At 45.4% G+C, this 21,382-nt stretch overlaps 1 protein-coding gene across 1 annotated transcript in view; it reads left to right on the top strand.

Moving 5' to 3' along the window:
• Nucleotides 1-21,382, top strand: part of LAMB1 (laminin subunit beta 1) — a gene marked incomplete at its 5' end in the record, with an annotated part of 73,953 nt that overhangs the window by 42,930 nt on the left and 9,641 nt on the right. Inside the window, 7 exons of the mRNA XM_079710922.1 lie at nucleotides 2,505-2,668; nucleotides 3,856-4,080; nucleotides 5,085-5,299; nucleotides 6,015-6,111; nucleotides 16,006-16,375; nucleotides 19,101-19,285; nucleotides 20,454-20,695. Of these exons, the coding sequence (XP_079567048.1) occupies nucleotides 2,505-2,668; nucleotides 3,856-4,080; nucleotides 5,085-5,299; nucleotides 6,015-6,111; nucleotides 16,006-16,375; nucleotides 19,101-19,285; nucleotides 20,454-20,695 (1,498 nt within the window). The remainder of the gene's footprint in view (nucleotides 1-2,504; nucleotides 2,669-3,855; nucleotides 4,081-5,084; nucleotides 5,300-6,014; nucleotides 6,112-16,005; nucleotides 16,376-19,100; nucleotides 19,286-20,453; nucleotides 20,696-21,382) is intronic.

The following is a 21,382-nucleotide window of genomic DNA, read 5'->3' as shown; positions in this document are numbered from 1 at the left end:
TTGGAAACATGTTATGCAGCTACAGCCCACATAAAATGTGCACAAGTAGATCTGTTCTCCAGTTAGCAGATGTTAATTGCATAATTATTATGGATGTAGTGCACTGCACTAAGGGATAGTAAAAATTGGACATAAAATGTGCCTCTAATAACATTACAGCCCAGCTCAGTAGATAAGGAACAGTCCATATGAAAAAATTACATCCTGACCTACAGCGTTCATTACTAATTAAGAAAGGCAGGGCTTCCCTGGTGGCGCAGTGGTTGAGAGTCCGCCTGCCGATGCAGGGGACACGGGTTCATGCCCCGGTCTGGGAAGATCCCACATGCCGCGGAGCGGTTGGGCCCGTGAGCCATGGCCGTTGAGCCTGGCGTCCGGAGCCTGTGCTCCGCAATGGGAGAGGCCACAACAGTGAGAGGCCCACGTACAGCAAAAAAAAAAAAAAAAAAAAAAAAAAAGAAAGGCAGACATGCTCTTAGAACCTGCTTTTTTTGGATTACTAGTCTCCACCTTTCAAGTCAATAACTCTTCTCTCTTCTAGTATCCATCCACATTATATGGGATTTCTGTTGTAAAAAAATTTCAGCAAGTGCTTCAGTCAGTGCAAAAGTTGCTCATCAGATGAAAGAAGTTGTTAGTGAAAACTGCATTTGCGATTACCTTATGGCTTGAAGATACGCAAGGCAGTGAATACTGCTGGATGGTATTCAAGAATTCAGCGATTTCAGTGACTACTCCTTGGAGTAAAAGTCAGTCCGTCTAACCACAAATGGTGTTGCGAAAAGATAACAAGGAAACAGTTACACAAGATTAAAAGGAAGAAATTAATATATTAGTGTCATCTTTTGTTTTCTCCCTTAAGTTTTTCATTACTGTTCTTTCATTGAGAGATGGAGAATATATTCGAGAGAGAGAGAGAGACAAACAGATAAGAAAATCAGATGAAAAAGGGGAAGAGATGGGTGGGGAACACAGGTCAACAGCGGTGGTTGTCCACAAGACCAATCTGAAATCAGGCCCACTGTGAATTTTTTTTTGTAAAGCATTTTGATTTCTTGCAGAACTCAAAAGGGTATAGGAAGAGAAAAGATTTTCAGCCCTAGTTTGGATGACAGAAGTGCATTAAAGTATTTCAGATGCTGCTATCTAGTTTGAGCTGATTTCTCATTCTTTTCCTCTTTCTGAGATGATCAATTTTCATTCCTGTGAATTTAAAAAGAAGCTCTAGGCTCAGATTATTGCCGAGGGGGTTAGAGAGGGGAGGAGACAGGAAATGAACACTCAGTTCTTACCATGATGTATTTGGACTTATTTCACCTAGAAAAGCCTCATAGGAAACTTTCTCACAAACTGTTGCACAAAATTGCTTCATCACTGCTGATTTTCCCAGCACATAATTGGGGCACGTGTTCTTGTATTGTGTCTGTGTCTAATTAAATAGAAGGTTAATGTCCTCTGAACAACTTTCCCCTTCTATTTCTTCATCCTTAACCGCTCCCCATTTTAAAAAAAATTACCTCTGCCTCAAAAAAGAAAAAAAACAAAAAAACACTGAATTAGAAGTTCCAGGCTCAGTTGTGCTTGTAACCTGCTTATCTTGGGTGAGTTAGCTCACCTCTCCAAGTATCCAACTTTCTGATAGTAGAATAACTAAGTTGGATTAGATGATATCCAAACTTCCTTCAAGCTCTCATGTTATAGGAAGTAAAAAAGTAACCTAATTACCAGTCGTGTTGAAAAGCAGCATGACATACTAAAAGAATTCCTTGCTAAAAGTCAGGAGGCTGAATTCAAATCATGGCTCATTTATTCACTAGTTTTGTAAGGCTTGCCAGCCGTTTAAGCTCCATGGCTGCCTTATCTGTAAGGAGAGGAGATGGAACCTGTTGGGTTTGAGAACTGATAAGTAACATCTCTCATCCCTGAGAGGCAGACACAAGGGTCAGGCATCTGGAGAGCATCCTTATCGGCTTTATTACTGGTAAAGGCTGGATTGCAGAACCAAGGCACCATGGGCTTGCTGACACAACGTCCCTCCCAGGCATAGGCAGAGACTGACAACCTCGGGCTCTCTTTCCCCCAAGCCCCGCCCCCAGACTCCTTAATGCAAGGACGGGAGCTACCAGGATGCTCAGGGCAGGCAGTAGGGTGCACTTGGGGAGACGTACCCCTTCCTCTGGGGAGGAGTGAACGAGGGTCCGGGTGAGGCCAGAGGTGTCACCCTAATGCAGGGGTCCTGCCATGGGGTCCCCAGGCTAGGAGCAGCAGCATCAGCCCCTAAATCAGAAACGGGGAGAGGGAGCCCAGCAATCTGTGTTTCAAAAGCCCTCCAGGAATTTCTGATTAGAACTAGGTTTTGAGCCACTGCTCTACTGGGAAGTGCTTCGTGTGGAAACGTGAGGAATGATGTTCCTAAACAGGGAACATGGTTTCTTAGACTCCTTCTTGTAACAGATTTCTTATAACTGGGGTTCATGACCTTCTCTCTTCGGCAACTGATGTAGATGCTTGGCTGGTTACTATGGAGATCCCATCATTGGGTCAGGAGATCACTGCCGTCCTTGTCCTTGTCCAGATGGTCCCGACAGCGGACGCCACTTTGCCAGTAGCTGTTACCAAGACCCTGTTACTTTACAGCTTGCCTGTGTCTGTAATCCTGGATACATCGGTAAGTGATGTGCAGACTTTGGGAGGAAAAGATGCGTCTTCGTGAGGTTAGTTGTTAAGGAAGAAAAAAGATGAAGAGTGAGCCAATTCAGTTGCTTTTTTTTTTTTTTTTTACAATCCTTAATTAAAAGTGAAGGGAATCTGAAATATAGATGTTCTTTTCCCGTTTGGCATGTGGGGTAGAGTCCATCTTTGTGTCTCTGATAATAATGTTATAATACAGGGCACAACAGCAAGCTCATTTAATCCGTAAGTCCCTGCTGACACTTTCCTGGTCTTCACCAGTAGAAAAGTTAATTTACATTTTGCTTCTTCATTTCCTTATCCAAGTGGAAGAGTCTCAAAGTAGTGAAGTGGCCAAATAGGGAGCAGAAGGAAGAGAAGAATATCACCTGGGAGTCCCCAGACAACAGAACCAGTCAAAGCTGGATACATTCTTCATTGTTGACATCGTTTACATCGTGTACATCGTTGTACAAACATTATTGCATCCTTGATGCCGCCGTTTCAAATGCTCGTTATGCTTCTCCATGGCTCAGCCAATTTGCATGTTTCAGGATTTTTAAAAATAATTTATTTTACTGAAGTATAGTTGATGTACAGTGTTTTAAATTCTGCTGTACAGCAGTGATTCAGTTATCCATATATATATATATTATTTTTCATATTCTTTTCCGTTATGGTTTATCCCAGGATACTGAATATTGTTCCCTGTGCTCTACAGTAGGACCTTGTTCATCCTTCGGGATTCCTTAAGAAGGGAAATCGGTCATCCCGAGGGGCCCCATTTTTCAGGTCGCTCATGGAAGAGCGGGGATTTTTCCGTGAATACACGCCTTGGGTTAGGATGTAATCAAGCTAAGCTTTCTGCTGTGAGACCACTGTTTCACTCCTGATCTGTCCGTCCCTGTGTAATGAGGAACTAACCTCCTGTGTGCTGGAACCTCCAAACTCTCCCTGCCCCGCCGTGGCCACAGAGCCGGGCTGCAGCAGCATCGCTGCAAAGACCCTGCTTCCCCTCACGGCTAACGGCCCATTTCCCCTGAAGGCTCAGCCACCCGGCTCGGTAACTAGCACACTGGGGACCCAGGTGCTGCCTGGATGGCCCCTCTGGTTGGCGGGAATGTCGGGGCCCAGACCTTTCAGTGGGCAAGCCGAAGGTCCCACACCGGTTTTCTTGGACAACAGGCTCCAGGTGCGACGACTGTGCCTCGGGCTTCTTTGGCAATCCCTCGGATGCGGGGGGCGCGTGCCAGCCTTGCCAGTGTCACCACAACATCGACACGACGGACCCAGAAGCCTGTGACAAGGAGACCGGGAGGTGCCTCAAGTGCCTGTACCACACGGAGGGTGAGCACTGCCAGCTCTGCCGCTTTGGTTACTATGGCGACGCCCTCCAGCAGGATTGTCGCAGTAAGTTGCCCGTTCCCTTTGCCCGCTCCTTTGGATGACTTCCACTCTCTTCCTCCTCCTCCTCCTTGGGGGATTTTATTCTTCAGGGGTTTATCTCATCGGGGAAAATGCTTGTTCAGAGGAGTAAAATTTCACTAGTGACGAAAGATGAGGATGATTTTTTAAATTTTTCCTTTACCTCCTCATTTCCTGGCAGAGCTGAAGTGTCGAGCTGTGGCTGAAAGGGAACCAAAAGCTGTGTCGCTGTCCCCGTGATAAATGCCATCCCATAGAGTATATTGATTTCATGTTCTGCCCATGAACTTGCTGATGGGCTGGGACTTCTGCGTCCTAAATACACACTTTGGTCCGTACCTTTTCTTACGTCATTGATGCATAGAGCCTTCCAGCTTAAGGAAAAGAAGGAAGTAACATCTCTGAAGTCTCTGTTTTGGAACACATTATTTCTCTCTCATCACAAGATCAGCCAGCATGTCCTGCTGTGGCTGCACGGCCCCCAGGCCCCTGTCTTTGTTGATACAAACACATGCAGAATGTTGAGGACCAGCAGGACCTGATTGCTTTAAGCCTTCCTAGCTTCAAGAGCTTCTCCCTGCCACGGCTCACACAGCCATGACTGTTCTTCCCTGCCAGGAGTTGGAAATCATTAGGTATCTCCGTTCCCACAGCATAGGTTTTATTTCCAGTTAAGTCTTCAACTTTACAATGACTCACCAGCCGCTTATTCAATCAAGTATTGTGAAAACACTGCCGGGCAGAATGTGTCATTTTGCAGGTCTGCCTGGGAAATGTCAGAACTGCATGGAACGTCATAAGAAGATGAAGACCACAGTTTTAGGGTTTTTTTTTAATCCCCTCTGTTCCTTTCTCTACTTGTTTGCATTTCCAAGTTGAAATCTGCAGAGGGAAAATGGTAGTCATTTGATGTAGCTCATTTTTGCGTGATCTGTATGTTTTCCGAGTGTGACTCTGTAAGTACATCTGACCGGTTGTTCCTTTTTCAGAGTGTGTCTGCAATTACCTGGGCACCGTGCAGGAGCACTGTAACGGCTCTGACTGCCAGTGCGACAAAATCACTGGGCAGTGCTTGTGTCTCCCTAATGTGATGGGCCAGAACTGTGACCGCTGTGCACCCAACACCTGGCAGCTGGCCAGCGGGACAGGGTGTGACCCGTGCGACTGCGATGCTGCTCATTCCTTTGGGCCGTCTTGTAACGAGGTGAGGTGGTGTGGCCGGCGGAGGCCGTCATGGCATATGGAAAGATGACTTTGAGTCCTGGTGACAGCTATTTGGTGGCCGGGCCCCAATTAGAGAAATGCACCCCTCCTTGTCACAGCCTTGCACCAGGGCACACAGCTTGGCAAACACAGCGCAGACTGGATATCCACCGTCACCGGTCCCCCTTGGCTGGGGCTGCGTAACTGTGCCCAGAGGCCCCATCGGATGCACCCGTAGCACCGCAGCCTAGGGCCCCAGCTGAAGGGGTGCAGACTTGCTTTAGAATGGACAAGGGGGGGCGTTTTTCTTCAATACCTGGCTGCCGAATCAGGCTTTTTTCCCCTTAACCCCACAGCCTGAAATGAGCCACATAGTCATACCCAACATTGTAGAAAGTTCTCCTGTTCCCTGACACACACAGAATGGTGAGTGAGGTCACAGGTCCAGGCTTGTGAGCGATGTGAGGAAACATGTCAATAAAGGGGGACGTGCTGTGGGCCTTCCCAGCCCCAGCTGCAGAAGAGCAGTTAGGAGACACCGGCCTGGGGCCCTCAGCACCTGGGATCAGTGTAAGATGCCCTGTTCCTGGTCAGGTGTGAGGCCTTCTCAGGCAGACAGATGGGTTCCCGTTCCCATAACCGGCAGCCGAAAAAGGCAGTGCAGCCTGGCCTTGGCCCAGCAGCCTGTCTGACCCGGCTCTGTCTTCTGGCCGCAGTTCACGGGGCAGTGCCAGTGCATGCCTGGCTTCGGAGGCCGCACGTGCAGCGAGTGCCAGGAGCTTTTCTGGGGGGACCCCAGCGTGGAGTGCCAAGGTGAGGCGCGGGCACCGGGCTCTCGGGTGGAGTGGGGGGAACGGGTGTCTGAGGGAGCCTTCTGTCCAGTACAGCACAATTGAACTTGTCTATAAACACGAGGTTTGATTACAAAAGAAATGCACGCTCATGGTTTAAAAACAAAAAATCCTGGAGGCATGTAAGTGGTAAAAAGTGGACCTGCTGGCTTCCAGCTCTGTTCCCCAGGGGTGAGCTTTGTCTCAGCACAGACAAGCACACATACGTACCCCAAATACACACAGAATGGCTTTATTTTTTTTATTATTTTTTAAATGGAAGTATAGTTGATTTACAGTGCATCAGGTGTACATTAGAGTGATTCAGTTATATATATATGTGTGTGTGTGTGTGTATATAAAAATATACTTTTTCAGATTCTTTTCCTTATATGTTATTACAGGGTATCGAGTAGAGTTCCCCGTGCTATACAGTAGGTCCTTGTTGGTTATCTATTTTACATATAGTAGTGTGTATAAATGTGAATCCCAACCTCCTAATTTATCCCTCCCCCACTCTTTCCCCCCTTGGTAACCATAAGTTTGTTTTCTATGTCTGCAAGTCTGTTTCTGTTTCGTAAATAAGTTCATTTGTACTATTTTTTAGATTCCGCCTATAAGGGATATTATTATATGATATTTGTCTTTCTCTGTCTGACTTCCTTCACTTAGTATGATCATCTCTAGGTCCATCCATGTTGCTGCAAATGGCATTATTTCATTCTTTTTTATGGTTGAGTAACCAGAATGGCTTTTAAAAATGCGTTTAACCAAAATGTGCTCGTATTCACCATCGAGTTGTGCAAATTGACTGTTCCCCCCTCTGAACAGTATTTTGGGGCCAGCTTTCTTGTCTGCACAAGCAGAGCTAAATGTTCTGGAAAGATTGTTTGATCCCAGTGTAACAAGCAGGTGGTGCTGACAGTTAAAGCCCTCGGCAGGAGTGCACTGTCCTCATCAGCGAGGACAACAAAGGAACAGGTGACAGGAGCGCCACGTCCCACTTAGGCTTATGATTAGCTAGGACTGTGAGGGAAAACTTGATGTTTTCTTAAGAATAAAACTTGTTACAATCATGTGGATCAGAAGGACTGCTTAATTTTTAGGCTGTTGCAATTTTTTTTGACCGGCCAGGTTATTTTTAAGATCTTCAAGTAAAAGCATTTATGGGAAAGATGTTAATAGATTGTTGCTATTCTGTATTCCTCTTCTTTCTTTCCTACTTGGGTTTTCTTCCCTGTGTTTTAAGTTTATAACTATGGATAAACATCTTCTGTAGTTTCTTATTTGCTCTTTGACCCATTTTCTTCATTACACATCTGAAATTCTAGGTCCCTGTTGGACTCTACATTAAAAAAATACATCTTTTTCTTTCTTGGATACAACTGTAGTGAGAAATAATACAGATCTGCAAGTTAGCGGTTCATTCAGAAGATTCTGTTGAAAGTCACAAACCTAGATACTAAGTGTTCTTTCAGAGTCAACCCATCTGTTCCTGAATAGCCAGAAGGCTTCAGACAGTGGACACGACCAGAACCAATGGCATATGATTTGTTTGTTTTCATTCGAGGTGTAGCCAGAAGGGTCTATACTAACATCTTAGATGAGATGAAGGTTTGCTCCACAGAGGAGGTATGAAGGCTTTGTTGATAAGCGTGCTTTAATTCGTCATGCTTCAGTCCCAACGTTGGTTCTTAACGGGATCTGATTTTCTCACTTCCTTTAGAAGGTCCGTGACATTCAGTGGACCACTTGATTCGAGATGTCTCCTGCAAGTAAGATCCTGCTTAAAATCTGGTTTCTCCAGAGCTCTAACCACAATTCTGTTAAATTTCTCCATCTTGTACTGCCCCAAGGGCTTGATTTTCTCCAGATAATAGTTCTATCATTGCTTATAGCCTGATTCTGTCAGCATGTGTCATTGGCAAAATAGCTTTGGCTGCCAAAGCTTTCTGACCTTTTGCTCCATCTAAGCTTTATTAGCATGAAAAACCTGTTTCCTGGAGTCAGAGTCAATCAGAGGATTGTTCGTTTAATACTCAGAACTTTACCCCGTACCCTTTAATCTTTAAACTTTCACCTCGAAATCTGCCAGAGACATTGTGGCTTATAGGAACAGTATCAACTTGTTCAGGTCAAAAGTTAGATCATGTTTCAGAAACTTTGCAAAGAGAGAGATCCACGGCATCCATGTTCGCCAACTTCTCTGTTCGTTTTATCTAGAAGAAAGGTCAGCCTGTTACATAAGAAACTATGCGGACCCAAATGCTTTCAACACCCTGTGGAGGCGGCTCGTAACTGACAAGGCACCCAGAGAGGGTGAGAACTGAGTTAACGACGGGGGAGTCCTGGCCAGCTGCGGCCCTTGTTCACATAGGATGGCAGTCGAAGCAGGACCAGTATGAGGGCAGGGACAAAAATTCAGGAGTGGAACAGTCACCAGTGAAAACGGGAGGATAAGAACTTGAAGGGACGGGGTCCAGCGACCAGCAGGGACAAGAATAGGTGTCATCTGAAATTAGGTGGAGCTGTGGGGGAAAAAATGTGAGTGACCACTTTTCTCAGATTACATCATTGATTGCCCAAGAGTCTTCAGTTTCAAATCATTTAGTTGAACAGGGCACAAGTTTAGACTTTCTGGGGCCACCTTGCTAACAATATGCTTATAGAAAGACTTAGGTCATAGCTAAGTAGTCTCCTTATGGAAGAAAATGGAGTTATGTCAAGGACAAACGAGTTGAGCCTCCAGCTCATGAATGGTTGAATGTTCCCATTGTCCTGGCGGGTTGGGGCTCTTGGCCGATGGTGCCGAGTCCGAACAAGTCCATCACTGTGCTGGATGGAGAGGATCTCGCCTACCCTGTCCTGAACGTGCCCGAGAAAGCCTCGGCCCGGAGCGCTGCCTTGTGCCCTGAGGACTGAAGGGGTCACAGGAGGAGTCTTCCTGTTGATTGGTGGATAGCAGAAGCAGGGATCCTGGCTCTTGGAAAAGGCCAGTGTTTCTTTTTTTTTTTTTTTTTTGTGGTACGCGGGCCTCTCACTGTTTTGGCCTCTCCCATTGCAGACGCGCAGGCTCAGCGGCCATGGCTCACAGGCCCAGCCGCTCCGCGGCATGTGGGATCCTCCCGGACCGGGGCACGAACCCGTGTCCCCTGCATCGGCAGGCGGATTCTCAACCACTGCGCCACCAGGGAAGCCCAAGGCCAGTGTTTCTTAAACCCAGGCTGATTGGAAATGTGGGCCATAGGTGAGAGGCTCTGCGGAGTGGCCATTTTTTTTCATCCTGTTTGTTTCTCATTTCAAACTGTTTTTTGTAGAAAATCGAAGTACATTTTTTCTCAGACATAATTTTTTTTTTTTTTTTAATGCTTGTCTACTTTTCTCAGGCTGGGATTCATTTACAGTCACCCACCTTTTTATTTCCAGGGTGGCTCAGGAAATCAGATTTAATTTGATTCTTTAGAGAACCACAGATACTCTTGTTAGTACAGGGCAGGCTTGTCTACGGCCATGTGCCAAATCCAGCTCACAGCCTGGGCTGGTGAATAAAGTTTTAATGGAACACAGCCATGCCCATTTGTTTACATATTGTCTGGGGCTGCCTTCGTGCTGCAGTGCCCGAGTTGAGCGGTTGTGACAGAGCCCATAGGGCCTGCAAAGCCTAAATATGCACCATCTTTTATAGAAAACGTTTGCCAACTCCTGGGCCAGGCAGCCAGCTCATTTCTGCAGGTGAAGTCATAGTCATTCCCCCAACTTGCATTTCAAAACTGAAGTTACAGTACTGAGGCCAAAAAAAAAAAAGAGGTGGGGCTGGAGGAGGTAGAGAATTTAAAGGAAAAGAAAATCACATTTCAGAGATGAAAAAGCATTTAAATTTCCCGCATTAAAGTAAAATAGAAAAGCCTAAGTAAAGTAAGAGTAAAGCTTTGGGCATGATAGCACATCCTGGGGTCCCTTATTGCTGTGAGGCAAGGTCCATGGCAAAAGCGAATAAACCCAGTCACCTGATTTTAGGATATAGCACTCTCACTCCCCAGGCAGGTTCAAGTTTCAAAAGGAAAGAGGGGACCAACACAACCCTGAGTGACTGCCCACTGGTGCCCAGTGGGGAGTGGATGCAGCAGAGGAGAGCCACTCCCTGAGGGGGGGCTTGGGGGGCGGAGCTTGCAGGCTGTGGGAAAGGGTAGGTAAGGTAGCAGGACGGCTGGAGGTGAGCGGTGCTGTCCTTTGCAGCATCAGAGGAGGGAAGCCCGGTAGGAACTGGAGTCACTTGGCGCAGGTGTCATGGAAACTGTCTTTGTGGAGAGTAAGGAGGAGCTTTGGTTTCATCATTGGGGATGGATTTTCTTCAATGGGCAGGGGAGGTCTGCAGACGGGGAGGGGAGGATACAAAGAGCGGAAAAGTTACACCTGCTGATAAAGAGGCACATGGGCCGACGTTTCCCATTCTGGCATTCACTTGCTAATGCTTTCCTCTAGATCTCAGTATCTCTAAAATGGGTACAATATTTTTCATCTGCCTACCTCTTAGAGAACTTTTTTTTTTTTTTTTTTTTTTTGCGGTTCACGGACCTCTCACTGCTGTGGCCTCTCCCGTTGCGGAGCACAGGCTCCGGACGCGCAGGCTCAGCGGCCATGGCTCATGGGCCCAGCCGCTCCGCGGCATGTGGGATCTTCCTGGACCGGGGCACGAACCCGTGTCCCCTGCATCGGCAGGTGGGCTCTCAACCACTGCGCCACCCGGGAAGCCCAGAGAACATATTTTATTTACTTATTTTTTTAACTGAAGTATCGTTGCTGTACAATATTGTATGTTACAGGTGTCCAGTATAACGATTCACAATTTTTAAAGGTTATACTCCATTTATAGTTATTATAAAGTATTGGCTATATTCCCTGTGTTGTACAAGATATCCTTGTAGCGTACTTTATACCTAATAGTTTGTACCTCTTGTTTTAAATGATGAGAAAACTTAGTAAAAATTGAGAGAACCCGCTGCCCACATAACCAAGAATATATTTATAGATGAAGGTAGAATTCTCATGGCTCGTTAAAATGATGACGGTCTCATTTTTAGAATGCTGTTCGTCATCTTCACAATTTGTTCAGCTTAAAAATCAGACAATAACTTTTGCTATATACACTCTTCTTCTTCCACAAGAGAAAGTTTTTGATCTTCTACCAAATAATCGTATTCCTTAAAGCCACGTTGAGTTCCAGGTCCCCCTGGACTCCTATGCCTTTCTCTGAAGAGAGGAGAAAACCCATTGGCCCCCATCAGAGACAGCCTGCACAGTTAGCTGATAATTTTTCCCATCCCAATGGATGTGAGAGATGATTGACTGGAGAGTCTCCTTCACAATTTTAGTGTCCTTGAAGTTTTAAATTGTCAGGTGAGAACCAACCTTTACTCGTAGGGGAGGTCTTTTTACAAGGTCCTGAGTGTGGGCCTTCTAGTTCTTGCCTCCCAGGTGGCCCCATTAGAGAAGCAGTTCTGGAAACTCAATGAGGGAAAGAAGCACGTGCCCACCGGCACTATAGCAGTTTCCCAGCTTCAGTTTGAAATGAAAACCTGATGCGTTTTAGGTAGTCATTTGGTACCCTTCCAGAGAAAGGTCAGGATTGACATTTTCAGTGATGAAAACGCAATCCAGCCATCTATGAAATTTGACTCTGCTTTTCAAACGGAGGAATGTTGTCAGCTGAGTGGGTCCTGGTCTCTGGAGGGTGCCGAAGCTCTGCCCTGCCTCTGTGATGCTGGTCTTGAGGGGAAGGGTCCAGAGATCAGCTGGGATGAGAATTAGGTGGACTGTGGGAAAAGAACATGACCGTTCTTCTCAAATGATGTAACTAATTGCCAAATATGCTTTCCATTGCTAATCTTTCAGTTGAAGTGGTTTGTTGGAGGGCACAGGTTTAGACTTTCTGGGACCACCTACATGCTTCTGGAAAGACTTGAGTCATAGCTAAGTATTCTACTTATGGATAAAAAATGTAGCTGTGTGAAAGACAAACAAGGAAAGCCTTAACGGGAGGGCACTTGCTTTCTGAATCCCCCAGTTTGGGGCCAATATTTTCCCCCTCAAAGATGCCCATGACAGAATGAGAGCAAGACATGCCTTTACCAATGACTTAAATGAAAAAGTGTTAGAGAAATTAAAACTAAATTTAACATATGCACACAGCCCTTGGCCCCAGCATGCATCTAGTGAAAACCTCTTTAGGACTGAAGTGTACCTCTGCATTATCTAGGGGAAAGAAAGGTTTTCTAAGCATGTGCAGCATCTGCTACCGTTGTCCCAAGCCTAAGGGGGATGGTAAAACAGGACAGATCTGCTGGGCCACTGAGGCCCCAAGCAGGGCTACCTGCTGGGGCCTGCGGGACAGGAGCGACGGACAGTCTGATTCGTTTCACATGGCATCATGAAGGCCCCCCACTTGCACAGGTCCTGAGGTCTGTGCATCAGCTTATATGGCTTAACTCGAGGCTCATGATGGGTCTACGCCACACACACATACACACTTAACAGGCAAAAGGGAGGAGAACAGCTGGGAAGATAACAGTCAGTACTCCCCAAAATGGGGTGTAGCAGCCCTCAGCAACAGCCTCTCCTGGCAACTGCTAGAAATACAAATTCTCAGACCTCACCAGTTCCAGATCTGCGGGTGGGGTGGAAATGTGTTAAAGAGTCCTGCTCGTGAATCTGCTGCGTGCCGGAGTTTGAGAGGCTAGGACCTAGGTGACCCAGGTAACTTACAGCTTTTTGGAAGATGACTAAATGTTATGAGACGATATGGAAATTCATTCCTAAAGTCTGAAGTTCTTCCTATCCTCCTGACTGTAGAAACTGATGAAGGCAGTGGTCTCCCCAAGCCTTTCCCATTCTTTTTCTGGGGTGTCATTAGGTATTCCACTAGAGAAAGATCCCACAGTCCAGTGAGTCTGGGATATGACTGGGTTAAAAAAAAAAAAGTGAAACAGGGTTTTTCCTGCAGAACTCCTATGAGTCTTTAATATGCCGTTTGTTTTGAACCTTCAAGAGGAGGATGTAGAATTTCCCGAACCTGCTTGTTCATGGAGCTCTCATTTCTGGGAACATCTCCTAGAACTAATTAATGGTCTAGGGAAAACAGTTATCCACAGCTCACCTAAGCTGCTTCCCGATTCATGAGAATGCCCCAAAGGACACAGGAAAATGAAACATGCCTGGAAAGAAACAAAATGAAGTTTTGTTTTGAAAACCTAAGGTACCGGGAAAATGCTATAGATTTTAAATCCTAAAGGTTGAAGACTGGAGTATTCCAAACTTCAAATTGTTTAATAATCGTGTTATTGGCAAATATGCAGAGACAAATGTAAGGCTGTGACAACTTTTTGCCCATGGAAATATGATCAACACTCTGGACAGGAACCACCAGACACTTGGACATAGAGCGATAAGAATAAAAACATGTCTTGAGTGCTTACTCTGGACCAGACACTTCTCTATTTTAGAGTTAAGTTATTTCATCCTGAAAGCAATCCTAGGAGGAGCTGGGTATAATCATCACCCCTTTTACGTGGAAAGCCGTGACTGTTTCTGTCCTCCCCAGGGCCGCATGGCTGGGTGTGGGGAAGGCAGGATTCACCACCAGGCAGCCTGCGCTCTTATCACAACACTGTGCTACTCAAACTTGCTGCTTGAGATCGTGGAGTGTAGTTGGCAAACAAAGGCCAGGAAAAGCTAAACAATACAAGGCAAGGTGTGAGGATGTTCAGGTGAACCGTCCAAGCCACAAACACGTCTTTCTGGCTTTGGAGGATAGAGGCGTTTTGTTTCTCAGGACCATCAGTGAGACTGGTTCTAGAAGATGTTTTATTAGAAAGTCTGTCAGAGGCAATCATACCTATTGACTCAAGAAGGGGTTTTTTGTTTTTAATTGAAGTATAGTTGACTTACAATGTTGTGTTAGTTTCAGACATACAGCACAGTGATTCAGTTATATATTCTTTTTCAGATTCTTTCTCCCTGTAGGTTATTACAAAATATTGTATAGTTCCCTGTGCTGTACAGTAGGTCCTTGTTGTTTATCTGTTTTATACATAGTAGTGTATATATGTTAACCCCAAACTCCTAATTTATCCCTCCCTTCCCTCACCTTTCTCCTTTGGTGACCATAAGTTTGTTTTCTGTCTCAGGGTTTATGTGTTCTGTAAGTAAGTTCATCTGTATCATTTTTTTTTTTAGATTCCACATATAAGCAATATCATATGTCTTTGACTTACATCAGTTAGAATGATAATCTGTAGGTCCATCCATGTTGCTGCAAATGGCATTATTTCATTCTTCTTTGATGGCTGGGTAATTGTGTGTGTGTGTGTGTGTGTGTGTGTGTGTGTACGTGTGTACGTACGTGTACACACCACATCTTCTTTATCCATTTGGACACTTAGGTTGCTTCTGTGTCTTGGCTATTGTAAATAACTGCTGCTAGGAGCACCGGGGTGCAAAGCTACCTCAGACACGATGATTCTGTTGTGCTTTGCCACAGTTGACATTGAGTCTTAGGAGGATTATTTTCTTTTGTAGGGGTGTATGGATGTCTCTTGTGTACCTGTATCAAAAGCGAGGTTAAAGGCTTGTTTGGCAAAGACGGTTGAACTCCAGTTTGCAAGTTGACCCTGTGCTCAGAGCTGAGAATGGAGAAATGGTTACAGGTGTACCTCTGCCCTTGGAGTCCACAATCTAGTTAGGGAAATAGGATCTTTGTTTTTGTTTTTATCCCCACCTTTTCCCAGAAAGGATTTAAGGCCAGCGATAAGATGTGTGTACAGGCCTTTTGTTACTCAAACACTGTACAGATACTGTGAAATGTCAAGTGTTGATATAAAACCAAGTTAGTCACCTGAGCTTTGGGACTCTGAGCCAGGGTTCAACAGCATCGTGATGGGTCATCTCAGCCACAGTCCGTTGGCCAAGAACACAGATCTCACCCTGTACCATTTGGTTCTGCTTAAGGTGCCCACCCTCTTGGACCAGTGAGAGGCTGGCCCTTCCTATCACTTCAGATGTTTTATGAGCCTATGCTCTTAGCGCTAGGGGTGGTTATCACAATGGCAGACACCCACCCACGAGTTAGATGATACTGAGTTGAAAGCCTGAGTTAGATGATACTGAGTTGAAAGCCTTTTAAATCGGATACTTGGAATTCCTGAGACTTGTGCCTGATTTAGTTTTCTTTTTATCAACTTCATTGCATTTCATCAAGCATTCACTGTTCTGCTTTGTGACCAGGTAGAGGGATGTTGGTGTGTTGCTCATTACTGCTGTATCTCAGGCCAGAGGCCTCACGTCATCAGGCTGTCACCTGAATTGTCTGTCCTGGTAGGATCTACAGACGGGTCAAAAAAAGAGGGAGGCAAAGGCAGGACAGAGCTTAAGAGCACAGGCTCTGGAGCCTGCAAAGTGCTGAGTTAGAATCCTGGCTTGGCCATTTCCTCGCTGGAAGACTTGGCAGTCATGCAACCTCTCTAAACCTCAGTTTCCACATCCATAAAACTGATGATTGTAACACCTGGATCCTGTAGGGTTATGCTGAGGATTAAATGAGATGATGCATGTAAACCATCTGTACAATGACAGGCACAATGGTGTACAATGGTGTTCACTTAAAAAATAACTATCATCACTATTATAGTTAAGACATGATTAGCCAGGGCTGAGATAATGCGTGTTCTGGAGGAAGCAGCTTCAGTCTCTGTGCAAACCGTTGGTAAGCTGTCGCGGACCATTTATAAACCTTCCCATTGTAACGGTGACTGAGGATTCTAACTGCCAAGTTGCTGAGGTTGGGGGTCTAGTAGCTCAGCCAGCACTGCCGTCTCCCTTCTAGCCTGTGACTGCGACCCCAGGGGCATCGAGACACCGCAGTGTGACCAGTCCACCGGCCAGTGTGTGTGCGTCGAGGGAGTGGAGGGTCCCCGCTGTGACAAGTGCACTCGGGGGTACTCGGGTGTCTTCCCCGACTGCACGCCCTGCCACCAGTGCTTTGCTCTTTGGGACGTGATCATCGCCGAGCTGACCAACAGGACCCAGAAGTTCCTGGAGAAAGCCAAGGCCTTGAAGATCAGTGGCGTGATTGGGCCTTACCGGGAGACTGTGGACTCGGTGGAGAAGAAAGTCAACGAGATCAGAGATGTCCTGGCCCACAGCCCAGCCGCCGAGCCGCTGAAGAACATCGGGAACCTCTTTGAGGAAGCAGAGTAAGTAGCTGATGGACCAGAGTAACAGCTCACGATGCTGTTTCCACTCGATGAATCCACAGCATGGCCCTTCCACCAGGAGGCGTGGTTAGTGCTGTGAGTGAAAACAGGTAACTGGGCCATTCGTTTTCTAGCAGTCGCTGCTCTGGGCATGGGGGTGAGTGGACGCTGGCTCATTGTTGGGGACCAGAGTTGCAGAGATTGCAGTGCAAACTGTGTAAACGTTATATTCAGCACTCTTCTCTGCAAACAGTACTCTCAGGCAGGAGAAGGGCAAGGATGCTGGATTCAGAGACAAAGGATCCGTAACAGAGTCACAGCTGGGTTACTTGCTAGGCTTGTGAACTTGAATGACTCGCTCATTTCTAAGCCTCTCTCTCCTCTCCTGCGGAGGAGGGGAGAATAGTATTTACCTTTCCCCGACAGAGTAACAAAAGGAATGATCTATGAAATGGGAAGGTAATTGCAGAAAACAGTATGAATTGTTATTATATGTTTTGCTACTACCAGGAAAAGTCCATTACCACAAATAAGACTCCTATTTCTAGGTTATTTCCACTGCTCAGCTGTTGGTCCGCTAGAGCAGTGCTTCATTCATCGAATTATAACAAATTCTCTGTGATGAAAATTCCTCTTCTTAGCCCTTCTCTGGGTAATCATCTCGCTAACTGTAAAGTGTGTATTTTGCCAGTGGAAGCAGAGAGAATTGAGCAAAGTGATGCTGAACTTTCTCCCATTTTTTTCTCCCAGCCAGTCATCTTTCCTGCTCTCAAACATTCCAACTCCCTTTGCCAAAAAGGACCCCCCACCCCCGACCCAAAACAGCATAAGGTCTAGGCTAAAGGACAAAACAGGAAAAGGTATGAAACATTTGTGTTTCCCCAAATGCTATGGGTTTTTATTGTAGACTCACCATTTGGTATGAGCAAGGGGGTTGTTTCATGGCTAAGTCCTATACATTAAGGCGATATTATATCATGACAGACTACGGTAACATTTTTGTGTGATGGGACTTTTAATCAGCATCTCTACGAAGTGAGATGGCCTTTTCATCTCAGCACTGTGTATGAGAAGCAGGAAGCTAACCGCTGACATTAGCTCAAGTACCTTGTAGGAGGTCCTTCCTAGACCTTCTAGATTTAAAGTAACTAGTCCCTTGATTTCAAGCCTCAGATCTCATGGCCAAGATCATGCGGTTGACCAGGGTGTTAGGCGATGTCTGATGTGGGGCCATAATGCACTTAGTGAGGAATTCAACCTCATTAAAAAGACCATGGTACAGCTCAGCCTTCTTACATGTAGCAATCACGAGCCGTGGAAGGCCCCGGTCTGAGTGCAAGCCCATTTAGGAAATGATGTCTTGACCTGGGTGTCATGCACCTTAAGGGAAAACAAGAAAATCTGGTATCCATCAAGAGCCTGCCAGAAGAGCGACTACACTCTTCAGACAGCCCTGGTCCTACCTTCACTCTTCACCTAATCAGACAGATTGTAATCACCTCAGGAACACCAATTTCATCAATCTTTTTTCAACACAGTATCCAAGGACGCGTGGTCTAGGATCCAAAGGGGCATTATTTACAAATATACAATGAGATTTGACTTTGTAAAATTGTAACACTGTACGAGACCTGAGGAGAAATGAAAGCCTTCTGTGAGTCAACCGATTAATAAAAGCAAAGCACTGAAAAAACAGAAAGTAGCCTCAGGAAAAGAGCCATCAGGTTTACAAAATGTAATTTAACCCGCAAATCCTTTTAAGCACTTTTTCTTTGAGTTGGGTCATGGTATTCTCTCAGCCTTAAACCTCATTTTTCGATTGGCCCCCAACCTTTCAGCATCTCTGCATTTTCCCCGTTTTTTGTACGATTATATTCCTGAGAAGACAATACTACTGAGTTAGGTGATACCCAGGGGTAAGGTCTTCTCAAATATTCCTTTCTTTGAGATACATACACACATGCCCACTGTATATACAAGTAATTTACAAATAGATGCCTAAAGTACAGCTTTGGAGACAGGAAGATACAGAACAAAATGCAGGTGGGTTTAGATTCCAAATGAAATATTGTGAAAGCTATTGGTTATCATATTCCATTCTTATTGGTACTACCTCCTTTCTCAGGAAAAACGAAAGGGTTGCTTTGTTGGTGGAAGGAGGAGGCTCCTTTGATGAGACATGGCTTGAAGGGGGTCGGGTATGAAAAGCTCCTTTGGGTTGCTCCCACTGTCTTCCTGGTGGCGGTGGGGCTTGCTTTCTGAATGTCACATCTTGAAGGAGATCCCTGAGGTTCACATGAGAGCATTTTTGGTGGGTGGCTGGGAGGCATAATTGTACGCTGGAGTCACTTACATGGTTCGAGTTTGTGGGACTGTATGGGCTTGAAGCTGCTTACGTACAGAGCTGGTACTCCACGCTCTGGATCTGTGCTCATGTTACATCAGACATTCGGAATCCCTCCTGTAGTCCATCCGCCACAACACAGCTGAGTGGTGCTGCTATGTTTTTCTTCAAAGTCTTGAAGAAAGAAAAATTATTAGATTTAACAGAGTCTCTTAATGATCAGAATAAAACCAGTACTTAAAGATAAATTATTACAGACTGCTGAATCGGTCTGAAATTACAGAGGAATGGATAAAGTATTAGTAGAAAATGTAAAATTGAGACTTCAAGTTTTCCCTTTGGTTTATTTTCCTTTAAGTAAATTTGCCCTCCTCTTTACAGGAAACTAACCAAAGATGTTACAGAAAAGATGGCTCAAGTAGAAGTAAATTTATCTGACACAGCTACGCAAAACAACAGCACGGCCAGAGAACTAGATGCTCTACAGACAGAAGCAGAAAGCCTGGATAACACAGTGAAAGAGCTTGCTGAACAATTGGAATTTATCAAAAATTCAGATATTCGGGGTGAGCATTTTTTTGTGCAAATACTTAATCCTGGGCAATGGATTTTACCACCTAACCTTTTAATAGAGCACTTTCAGAAGAAAATTAAGTGCTTTGTAATTATTTTTAAGCTTTTTCTCATTGAGACTGGCACAGATGAGGATTGAAGTCCCCATTTTACAAACACGGGACGTGGGGCACAGAAGGTTGCACGGAGCGAGCAGTGGTTGTTGCGTTAGAACGGCACGCATTCTGATTTTTAAATTTTTTTTCCAGTTAGTGGTTTACCTCTTTGACTTCTCTTGGAAACGGGCTCTTGTAAAAAGTTAAGAAATGAAGTTGATACTTCTGCACATCGTTTTATATTCAAGAATGTTACTTGGTCAGGAAATCACATTTTCAAATCGTTTATTGGTACTGTAGGCCATATTAGAGGACCTTCCCTCCCCAAAGCAAAAGAAAGTTAAAAATGTGTCAGATCACCCTATCCATCCTGCTTTATGCGTGATTGCTTTTTTTTTTGGCTAGATCCTTAAAGCCAAAACACGTCAAGCTGTTTTTTTTTTTTTTTTTTTTTTTTTTTTTTTGCGTTACGGGGACCTCTCACTGTTGTGGCCTCTCCCATTGCGGAGCACAGGCTCCGGACGCACAGGCTCAGTGGCCATGGCTCACGGGCCCAGCCGCTCCGCGGCATGTGGGATCCTCCCAGACCGGGGCACGAACCCGCGTCCCCTGCATCGGCAGGCGGACTCGCAACCACTGCGCCACCAGGGAAGCCCCCGTCAAGCTGTTTTATGTATATGATATGAGCCGTTTGAGTGGATCTAAATAGTTAAATGACTGAGAAAAGGGAAAAATCATCTGGACATGTAATCTACAGGCTGCCTGACACCAGCTATTTAGAGAGAACTGGATGCTTGCCTGTGTGTAGGAACAACAACTGCAATGATTGCCTTAATTTTCTAATCCAGATGTTTGGCATCCTCCAGAGCCAGAGTTAGGTGCTAACGGGACAAAGTGTATTCATTGATCATGAGAGGAAAGTTATATTTCTTCATAAAGATTTTATTCCTTGAATTTTAAAACAAAACCATATATGGTCAGTTTAGACGCGAAATACAGCCGTTGCTTGATGGGGGAGATCGAGTACGAGGGGATTCACTATGGGCAGTTTCATTTCATGCCCTAGGCGCCTTGGACAGCATCACCAAGTATTTCCAGATGTCTCTCGAGGCAGAGGAGCGCGTGAACGCCTCCACCACAGACTCCAGTGGCACCGTGGAGCAGTCGGCCCGCACTCGGGACAGAGTGGAAGACCTGATGTTGGAGCGCGAGTCCCAGTTCAGGGAAAAACAGGAGGAACAGGCCCGCCTTCTGGATGAACTGGCAGGCAAGCTACAAAGTCTGGACCTTTCAGCTGCTGCCGAAATGGTAAGGTTTGAGGGTTTGGCCTCAAGGCTGCCATGCTACAGGAGAAAAAACACCCTGCTTTGTCTTTAACATTGTCCACTTTGCAAATGAGTCAGCAGGAGGGAAACTCCCCGGCTCAGTCTCTGGCCCACAGTCTGGGGTATCCGTGACCAAGCCAGATTAAACACAACAGTGTGTGGGTTTCCAACCTTCCTCTCTCCTAGAGGTTTCTCTGTGGCACAACCAAGAATCAGGGCTACTATCCCAAGGCTGCTGAATTGAGTCACTGCCTTCTTATCTAAACTGGATCCTTTTTATACTGTGGACATTTTTTACTTTGTTCTGATTTGAAGTGCAAACTCCATGTCAGGGGAGCAACTGAGAATCATTCTGGGAGAGACTTCTTAAAACAATTAAAGGGCGCTAAAGAATTTTTTTTCATGGGTGGGTGGGTGTTAGTTAAAATGCTCCTTTGTCCCAGTAACTTTACCTAGTGAAGACCAGCCTAGGAAGTGGATTCATTTCCCGGAAGCTTTTAAAAAGTAACTCTGAAGCCAAATGAAACTGAGTAGCGAGTTCAATGAAAATCAGGCAGAAAGCCAAAAAAAAAAAAAAAAAAAAAGCCAAACTAAGCCCGTTTCTTCCTCTTGCTCCCTTATTGTTTTTCATGGAGGAACACCTATCTGAGAGACTTTGGAGGATGTTTTT

Source organism: Hyperoodon ampullatus, assembly GCF_949752795.1.
Source record: "Hyperoodon ampullatus genome assembly, chromosome: 9".
NCBI lineage: Eukaryota > Metazoa > Chordata > Mammalia > Artiodactyla > Ziphiidae > Hyperoodon > Hyperoodon ampullatus.
The sequence above is the reverse complement of the archived record's forward strand: the minus strand, read 5'-3'. Positions and strand labels throughout refer to the sequence as shown.